General features: G+C 37.2%; 1 protein-coding gene across 2 annotated transcripts in view; it reads left to right on the forward strand.

Moving 5' to 3' along the window:
- MYOZ2 (myozenin 2) overlaps nt 1-4,871 on the forward strand; it is a 17,929-nt gene extending 13,058 nt beyond the window's left edge. Inside the window, exon 6 of one of the 2 annotated variants that reach the window (XM_010013579.1) lies at nt 4,464-4,871. In XM_010013579.1, the coding sequence (XP_010011881.1) occupies nt 4,464-4,695 (232 nt within the window). In that variant the 3' untranslated portion in view covers nt 4,696-4,871. The remainder of the gene's footprint in view (nt 1-4,463) is intronic. The other variant, XM_010013580.1, reaches the window with a different exon arrangement.
- The last annotated feature ends 5,682 nt before the right edge of the window (nt 4,872-10,553 follow it).

Consider the following 10,553-nt stretch of genomic DNA (forward strand, 5'->3'; position numbering starts at 1 on the left):
CTTAGGAGAGGTATAATAAGATGGTTTCTGGCTCTTACATGGAAGATTTTTAATTAGAGAACCACAGTGAGCTTTGGTGTAAGGCAGGTGTGCAGCTGCCTGCATAGCTAAGATAAAGGCAAATCTGAGCACTTGTATAAGGAACACATTAGGCATTCCAGGAATTTAGCAGCCTAAGGGCTTTGCTCATAAGGTGAGATATCTTTTTGGACTTCTGTGTCTAGATCCTACTATGTCATTCTGTCCATCTGGGTCAGCATCCTTCACTTCTTTAATTGCAGTCTTGGAGAGAAAGCAAATTATACTGTATTAAACAATTAAAGAGTGATATAATGGCATCATTTTGTTATCAGTGAGAGAATCAATCAAGGCTTTCTATCATGCTTCACCATTCAAGAAATGCGTTCAATGCATTCTCATGCAAAACACTGGTACAGTCATCATTAGTCAGGAAGTGATGTGGTTAACAGTAAGTGTGATGCATAGGACTCACAAAGGAAATGGGCCTGAGATTATTCCCAGCTCATTTAGTGGTATCTGTCAAAATGGCACTCAGGTTTTCCAAGCCATGTTCAGGTTCCTTTCAGCTTTCCTTGTTACACAACAAACTGTAAAAGCAACACAACTTCAGGAGCTACAGATGCCTGATGTGTTGGAACAGATGCACACAAGCATGGCTTAGAACTATATATATTCAGCACTAAACAGCACTCCACAGCACACCACTGTCAGCAATAAAGAGGCAACTCTGGACCCTGTAGCACTGCAATTTTTAATAACAGTGGCAGAATCAGAATTACGGAATTCATAGAGGTTTTAGTGGAGCTCTAGTATGCTTTTTATGCTGCAGGAATCTTACAATGCTGACAGGTCAATGGAGGAAGAAGTGGTGGCAGTAAATGTCAAGCACATTTGGCTTCTGAGGCAGGGCTTTCTGTGAGACAGCCAGTTTAACAGCACACAGCACTAGACAGAGTGCATGATCAGAGAAACTGGGTTCTGACGATCTCTGAACAGACTGTTCAGATCAGGCTACCCTTCCTCCCCCTGGATGAAAATGATTCTGTGCCAGCAGAGAAATGCTGCAGACCACAGTCTCGCCATCTGATTCCTCCTGGAGATTAATTCCTACTAGGATTGAAGAATTATTTACTAGTGAAATATTTTCTAGTCTCTTTTACTAGCGTGGAAGCACCTAGTAATCATCTTTGGAAAAGACAGTATGAATCTACATTTGTTGAGGATTTTGTAATATTAGTTAAATTGGTACTTTTATTCTGTCTGCTTTCTTGGAGCCAGATAAAATGTCAAACGTAGTATTATGAGTAACATGCAAAGGACTACATCTTAGTCACATAAGCAAGTCTGACTAGTTCTACCTCTCCTACCAGATAAATTCTTGCTCAGCTTTCTCAATTCCCAAATTGTTTCAAAAACACTGCAGGAATCCAGTCCATCCAGATCAGGTGCTGTTTTTATTGATTAATGGATTCTGAACTCTACAGTAAAAAGGATAAGATGCAGAGCCTCACAGAAGTTTTGGGTGCTAACTTGAAATGATGTGAGATTAGTGGAAACTGGGTGCTTAGCCAGTTCCTTAGTGCCTGAATACCTCTGAAAACTGGCATTAACTCTTGCACTGAGCTACCATGAAGCTCAGATTTTGCAGGGTGACGTTTCTTTGCTCCTATGTCTCCTTTTTGCACAGAATTAACAATAAGCAGAATATTCTACAAATGACAGTGAATGAAACTCACATTTTTTGTAATTATGTAAATGAAGGAGCTAATCCAATACAGTTAAACCATTCTTTCAGACTTTCAGCTAGAAGTAGTCTCCTACATTGAGACAATGTTCAATATAATGTTCAATAAGAAAGACTGCAGGGGAAAAAGAAAAAAAAAAAAAAAAAAAAGAAGCTGTCCTGCCAAAACAACTGCTAAAAATAAAGGTGGTTGTGCCTGCTACTGTTAAATCATGCACCTACTTTTTAGGAATATGCAAAGTGAATATTAAACAATCTCTTACACTTCCTATGGCTCTGAACCAGCATTTCCACCCTTATTATGAGCAATGACTACTGGAATTATTTTACAGATGCATTTTAGGCTTCTACACAATGAATCAGAGCTCAAGTGATACAAGTCAACGTGTACACAACACAGGTCATTACAACACCATGCTGTCAGACAAGTTATTGCTCACAAAAATATACTGCTGCTGTAAAGGAAAATTAACATCTATTAGACAATTACTGTACTCTCCTTTAAGTCAATCGTCATGTGTTTCTGCACAGCATGCAGAAATTCTCTGGAGCCAGACTTTGTACAGAACTACATGGGGTTTTATGCCACAAAAGATACTTGAATTTCCACAAAATGCCTCCTGTTTCTGTTACTTATAGAAACATGCTGTATTTAAAATCCAGTAATACTGCAAAAATGAAGTTTTACACTATAGAATAGTTTTGCATTTTATACTTCTATTATTCTGTTCCTATTGATTACCCCTTTAATTTACATATTGATGAGAATTAAATATTACAACTATGTGAGAATGTGTTGTAATTAGAGCAGCAATTAAAACAATCTTCATTATCCTGTAAGATGTAGATCACTACATTCACTCTGTGCCAATTACCAAGCCATTATTTTTAATCAGTATCATACTGTATCCAATTTGACACTGTGACCTAGAAGACAGTTTCACAAGAATAGCTTGATACCACAAGCATTTTGTATAAACAATTTCCTTTGACCTCAAGAGAGTTTAATGCCTGGACTGGCTGCTGCTCCTGCAAAATCTTTTGTTATCTTCATCTGAGAAACATTTTTAGAGCTTAATCCAAAGCAGTGTTTTTCACTCAGTAAGTGTGCATGTCCAGAACATTCATGATTTTTTTATATCTTACAGGATCAACCCTTTGGACTTCACACCATCCCCAACAAATGCTGCTTATACCAAAACCTAGTGAATGATCTGTGTAATGACAGAGCAGTACCATTTCTTTTAGGTCACAGATTCGTTTTTCTGAATTAATATCCAGGGGTTTTGTGTGTGTGTGTGTGTGTGTGTGTGTACTTAATTCTCCCTAGGTTTTGCCTTATCTGTAGTTATCTTCCTAAAAATCCTAGTCAGATCTTCAAACGACTGCTTTTAGTTTCTGTCCATATTCATTTCTTTAGGCTTCTACTGCACCACCTAGAGCCACTGGAGATACATACCAGCAGATCTACTGTTTTGTATTGAACACACAAAACCTACCAAGGCGGGTGAAATTCCATGTCAACAAAAATTCCATTTTGCATGCCACTATGTATCTACACAGAAATCAGGTGCTCATTCTGTAGCTTAAAAATCTCACTCTTAACTGGCTAGAATATATCCCAGCAAGATTATGCAGCTAATCAAAATGCAGAGCACACGTTATAGTCTGCTTTTACAAAGGAGTCAGAAAAAGTAACAGAAAGACTCAGTTTGGTTTGGGTTTTTTTGTGGTTTTTTTTTTTCAGCCTAGAAACCTGCAAATATAGAAGAATCATGGGAGGTATTTGGAAATACTGTTGTTTTAAAATATTTGCAAATGCATGGAACAGTCAATTCCTGCTTAGTATTTTATATCTTTTAGTTTGTCAGGCATATTGCCTGAAGGAACATTTACATTTAAATAACATGAAAAATACTGGCTGAAGACTAAGGGGCAATTTCAGCCAGTGCTTCAACGCTTAGTTACATAAACATTTTCTTCAGAAACAAAGCTTATGTAAGAAGTCCTCACCCACTCCCCTCCTTTCCAGAGACTGTTGTCTTTGGCTGTTCCTTTCTGCTTCACATTACACTTTACTGCCTCCTCACTTGTATTGCTACAATTGTTTGAGCATAATTATATAAATCAGATTGCTGAAACAATTTGGATTTTAAAATGCTTCGTCTTAAAGGGTCTTTATTTTAAAGAAGATCATGTAAATGGCCCAAGTTTATAGCACAACCCACATACATTCTAACTGGTACAACAATATGGTGCTGAAATATACTGTAGTGGGAGGAATAAGCAACTGGAGACAGGAGAAAATGGGGTGAGAACTTCCTAAACTAATTACCTGCTAGAAAGAATATGTGGCACGGTTTTCAGACTTATGAACTTATCACCAACAAGTAAGTTTAGTAACTGTGACTCACCAATGACAAGATTGTCTTGCAACATCTTCTTCCTTCAGCTTTTCTGTACATTTGACTTTTGAAGAAGGCTGTAGGCTTTATCTAAGGGAAAATAAAACAGATTTTAAAAAGAATTCGGCAGAAAACCTATCAGATTACTTTTCTCCAAAGTTTGAAAATGTAAACAAGAAATTGTACCGAATCTGTATCATTAAAATGGCTTCTGTTCTTTTCAGCTTCTGGGAGGAAAAGGAAACAAGTACTTTTAAAACTACATTTTCCTTTTATTTCTCTAATATCTACAGAGTTGCTACTCCCTTTGGGGGTTTTGAGAGAGCGTCAAAGCTGGTGAAATTCAAGGTACCAGATTATAACCTACTCATGCTAAATGACCCCAGGTTCATGATCCTCGCAAATCCTCTTGCTACTAGAAGATCCTTCAATAGGACTCCAAAAGGATGGTCATCTGAGAATATTCCTGTAGTGTTCATTCAGCCTTCAGATTCTGACACCGTTCCAGAAACAGAGGACCTGTGAGAAAAGCTGCACTCTGCATCATACAAAAGCTGAAAGCTGCACATCCATGTATTTTGGTCCAAATATTACTAAAGGCTACCAACAAAATCCTTCCTTGGCAGCTGAAGTATAAGTAATAATGTCTGATGCAGCACCTAATTACATCTGTAGACATAATACAAATAAAATACTCTGGCAAACGTGACAGGTATTTTCTGTTTGTGTTTACATGTTCTTCTTTTACTTCTAAAACCTTTCCTTGTCATTTCAGAACCAGCGTATTTAAGAAAAAAAAAAAAAAGTGACACAACTATCAAGTGATGTGATTTGATAGTTTGATAGGTGTCCTGATTATGGTAAAATGACTGAGCAATATCACAACAGTGCACTCTGACTGCTGCCTGCTCAGAGAAGCTCTGACAAATCACCCAAACCCTGCTTTCAGCCAAAGAATTTTGTCACTACTTCAGTGACAGCAAGTTTAGGCCATTTTCCTCCTTTCTGACTCTTACTCAGCTTTAATTATGGATGTCAATATCCATGTCACCTGGATTTGTTTACAGAAAATGCAAAAAAAATTGGCAATGACAAAGATTACATAGTGGTATGAAAAAGTACAGAGGTATTTCCTGGGTAAGTCTAGAATGTTCAGATTAATCACAACTGAAAAACTCATGAGTGACCAGTTATGTCAAGCATACCAAATAAGTATCACTGAGCTATGTTACCACAAATGCTTTTGTTACTAGAAAGAAATTGCATAGAGCCTCTTCCCCCACAGCCATAGTATATACTGAGACTTCAAAGCAGGAAAGTTTTCTTGCCCTTGAGACCCTGGCAAACTTTGACATTTTAGAACTACAACTATCAGACTTGTATTAAGTGTGCATAACTTCACATGGGGCAGGCAAGAAAAAGAAATTGCTGTTTTTCAGTCTCCCTTTTCAAGTTGCAACTACATTCTGGTAAGAGGCAAACACCTATTTAATAATTGTTTCTAAATGCTTTTGTGTTTGACAAGTATCCAACATCTGCAGGCGGGATATTCTAATATACGGTTTAATTTGTAAGTGTTTTGAAACTGGAAACCTGGCTTCAACCAATGGGCCACTCTCATGTACCCTAGATGCTTCTCCAGGACATTATGGTCTCTAAGCAGTTCCAAGAGGTTTCTGATTATCTCAGATACTCTTTTTTTTTTTTTTTTAATCATTGTATTCATAAAATTTTGCAAGCTGTACGATAACATGCTAGTCAAATTTTATCTCAAATCCACAGATGATGATGATGGTGAGCAAATAAAATGTTTTTCCAGGTATTTTCCTTATTAATGGCTTTGGTGGTGAGCTACAAAAATGAGTATTTCAGAAGGAATCTCAACATCTGAAGAAAAGAATGGTACACATGTAACTTTTCCACCTTAAGTGGAAAAGTTTTGCCTATGCTTCTGTCACTGAAATTTGTGTCTGTAAAAATGGTTTCCATGTTTCAAATCTGATTTAAGACAGCTGGCAAAGGAAATTGTCATCTATTTACTCTGTCACACAAACGGCACAAACAAATGTACAAGTCCTGAATTTATGAAAGAAAAAAAAAAAATCAACCTCACTGACTGGGAACACTTTCCCAGCAAGGGATTTGTCTGGGGACCTTAGCTGCATGCATTGTACAATGATTATACAGACAGTGACAAAACCACTAATTCTTCAAGGCTAAAAATACAATGGCTAAAGAAAAAAAGACCAAACCAATAGTGAGAAGGAATGCAAACATGTTCTGGAGGAGTTTGTTTTTTATGAGCCAGCATAAGCATTTGTAAGCCTATTTGAACAGAAACATGAGAAAATAGGTGCGTAGCATATACACAGTGAGGACTATAAAGAAGGCATACATCATTTTTATTACATACTCTGTAAAAATAACCTATACAGGCAGAGCATGTCTTCTTGCTTCTTATGCAACACACATAATGGTAACTTTAGTTTCCTATTAATCTATACATCCACTGGTGCAGAATGGGCTCAGGAGGCTGAAGATGTTTGAGAAGTACTGAGCCTGCTAGGCATGCATTCAGCTGATGGCCAAAATAACAGCATTAGATGTGGCTGGAAATTACAGACAGTCCTTAACTCCTCAACTTCTGTCTGAGATCTCTGAAATGAGCTGCATCACTGCGAAACTGGTATCTCTGATCCAACTCTCAGCTACAGTTATCAACTGCTGCAGAAGAGCAAGAACTCTGTGCCCCCTGCTTTCCTAACTCTACTACCATCCATGTACATGTACGCTTGTACATCAGACGTGCACAGACGGCTTGTTTTAAAACTGAGGTCAGCTGTCAAGAAGAGTCTGCAGCCATGCTATTTAATCTTCCCACACTGGGTGGCATTTGCCAAACTGCCGGTTGGGAACGGGCCCTCAACCATTCTAAACTCTCGAACCATGCTTGGGAACTGTCTGGGAGAGCGTTAATTGGCAGGAGCTATGACTGCGCAACGTGCTAAGTATTCAACAGCACCAAGGATCAAGTGCCAGTGTCCAGGAATGTTCCATGGCTGCATCAGCCACAATGTAGCCTTACTGTGTAAGTCCCACTGCAATAAACAAATCTCTCTGCCAAAAGCCAATTCCTTTGCCACAAAGGAAAATCTCTTGTTAAGGTTGGGAATTCAGAGATTCCTCTTTAACCTCAATGAGGTTTAGCACCTGCAATTATTGTGTGAGACACATCACACTTGAAACATATCCTATAACTAGAGGAAAGACTAGTTTTGGGTAACTAGTGACAAAGAATTTCAGAGATCAATATTTGTATAATTTCTGTAGACAAGATGGCTCTAAGAGAGAGAATAAAGGTCTAAAAAGATAAAAAAATACATATTTTTAAATTTTCAGTGTTGCTTCTAAAAGCTTCTTTTAGCTGTAAGGAATACAGCTGAAAGGACACATTAAATGGAAAACCAGCCACAAATGAGCCACAGCTTTACACAAGCATAAACATTCACAGGTATATAAATATTTCAGAAAACGTGCTTATAACATCACACACACTTTATCACAAGACACTCACACTTGCTTCCAAAAGAGAAAAAGACTGAAAGATATGACGAAAAAACAAAAATGCAATAGAAGTCAATATAGTTTAAAATGTCTAGAAGTCTTTGTTCCTGAAGTTTTTGGGGGTCATTTTTATTTAAACTAAGGTATCCATTGCAGCATTTTACAAGGAAGTTAAAAAGTCATCTAAGCGTTTCCACAAAAATGTGGTGAATTGAGGAAATAGATTTGCTATTTCCCTATCTATATAAAGTACTCTGTAACTACAGTATTTAAAAAAGAAATCAGATGAACAGTTTTGACTAGCTCCATGAATATAAAGGTTTTTTAAAAACATGTGCCTTAAACTTTTTTTTACATTAAAAACTAGGGTTCATGGCCATGTACTGTCTGCACTGGAGGATAAATTGATATCAGCAATAACAGTAATCAGAAGGAGTTTGTATTTTAACCCTATACAGTTACGGCCTGAAACTATGCTTTTTGATATCACTCACAACATTCCTATGTCATATACTTCGGTCAGACTCATCAAAATTATATAATTGTATTTCACTTTACTTAGCTACGCTAAGAGGCCAAATTACCTAATACGCAAGTCCTTCACTGGCAGCACTGAAATAGTTTCAGAACTACATACAGATTATCTGAAATTTGTTCTTGAATCCAGCAGGCCAGTCTCTTGTACGTTGGATTTCTGATGACGGCTATCTGATTACGTTTGGTTTGTTTGCATGAATGTGCTAACAAAACCCCCCATAAGGTGTCTCTCCCAGTTTCAACAAAAACTGCAGCTGATTTGTTTTCAGGTTGTTGTGCAATAAAGATTATGTATCAGTACCATGAAATGAACAGTTCGTGTTGTTACTTTATTACTGTCCAGGAATACTTTGTTTACACCTATTCTTATATTTTAGATGTCTTCTTTTTTTAACTGTGTATTCCCTTCTTAGACATCTTAAATATGTCAACATGTCTTGGCTGCTTTCCCTCTGCATAAACTATAAAACTGACAATTGGGGAAATAAATTATTATTCTATTGTCTCAAAGTATTTCTGTGTTTTAATTAATTTAACATGCATTGTCTCTACCAGAAGTGGGAAAACCACATTGGCGATGGAATTCTGATCCCAGTGAAATCCAACAAAGGTTTTGATGCTGACCTCTGTGCAGACCACTCACGGCATTTATCGCATCTCAAATGTGTATTTGTAATTGACATGTATGCCACTATCAAAGGCACATTCAGTGTCAGAATGGATGTTTTGGATTGGAAAGCTTGGCCTAATTATGTATGTAGTTCATCTTGCATTGTACATACCATGAAGTGCAAATAACCCTAGCAATGCCTCAAATACTCTGGGAAACCGCATGGAACTGTAGGGAGAAAATGAGCACATATCTACTAAGATGTTTAAAAAATTATTTTCAGACCACCCATGAATAACCTGCACTCTGCTTCAGTTCTTAGATAGCCTTACTAATCAACACAAAATATTCTGGTCTGTACCTAGGACAAGAGGATAAAATATACTTACTGGAATACAGGAAGATTGTGGAGCATAAAATCCCATATATGTTAGATTAGAATTGCTCAGTGTTGGGTCCATAAATTATTAGCAGTCTAGACACAAATACCAGAAGATCCCTACAGTGCTGAAAAGTCACATAGTGGTGGTTCCTTCATTATTCCCAGAGGCTACATACTGTTCAAAACCAAATAAAGTGCTCTAAATTATTTATAAATGAGTATGCCACAGAGCTGTTTTGTAATTCGGCGTGAGAATACAGATGATAAAGAAATCATCAAATTCAGTCAGCATACTGATACAGTTTAAGAAACAAAAATTGCATATAAAATACTCCTACTAAAAGGAAATTAAAAAGCAACTGAAAGAGTAAAATTCTTTTAGGAAATAATATATTATTTTAAACAGCCTGCAGGCTACGTGTTCAGAGTAAGTAAAAACTACTACAAACCTTTAAACTTTCCCTCCAAAAAAGTGAACATGGTTTAAGAGTAGAATAGAAAAGACTCGTAAAACAAAGAGACAAATAAAATTTCTCTGCAAGGAAATAGTAATTAGGCTATCTAAACACAAACAAAGGAAGTTATGACAGAGGTCTCCATGAATGGTATGGAGAAGATGATGAGGGAATAATAACACAGGAACTCTTAGTAAAATGATAAGGAACCAACTTTAATAGAATACTTCTTCAAGGAATGCCTAGTTATAGAACCTGGTGCTATAGGATGTTGCAACCATGACTGCGAGCTGAATCTGGTGCTTATCCTTGGAAAATAGAAAGTTGTGCGGGAAAGATCACCCACACAATTTAGCTGATTTCTTTCTATAAATATCTTCCACTGGGCACTGTTGAAGATTGATAAAAGAAGGATCTGGCAGTCCTATGAGTACTTTCTGGCTGTCTTCCGAAAATCATGCGTTAAAGCATCATCACAATTCTAGCAAGTGTCATTAGTACAGATGTTTATTAATTTACACAAAATATCCATTATGGGAGCAGTTAGAAGAAAGCCAATTTCCACATGTGAATGAGAACACTTAAAACACAAGTTAGAACCAGAGAGAGACAGGGTTAACTTAAAACTTCCTACACAGAGTATGTATGCTGCAGGGAACACAAAAGCCTGACCTCAGCTACGCCTTTAGCAAGACTCCTGAGCCTATGCAGTGAGATCTCACCCTCTCGCATCCACGCACACCATGTTCCACATGTGAAATACCCATCAGCTCACAGTATGTCAAAGGAATTCTTCAGTAAGTTATGATTATTATACAAAGTTTAAGGAAAATAG

The sequence above is a fragment of the Nestor notabilis genome, unplaced genomic scaffold (assembly GCF_000696875.1).
Source record: "Nestor notabilis isolate BGI_N333 unplaced genomic scaffold, ASM69687v1 scaffold33604, whole genome shotgun sequence".
Lineage (NCBI taxonomy): Eukaryota > Metazoa > Chordata > Aves > Psittaciformes > Psittacidae > Nestor > Nestor notabilis.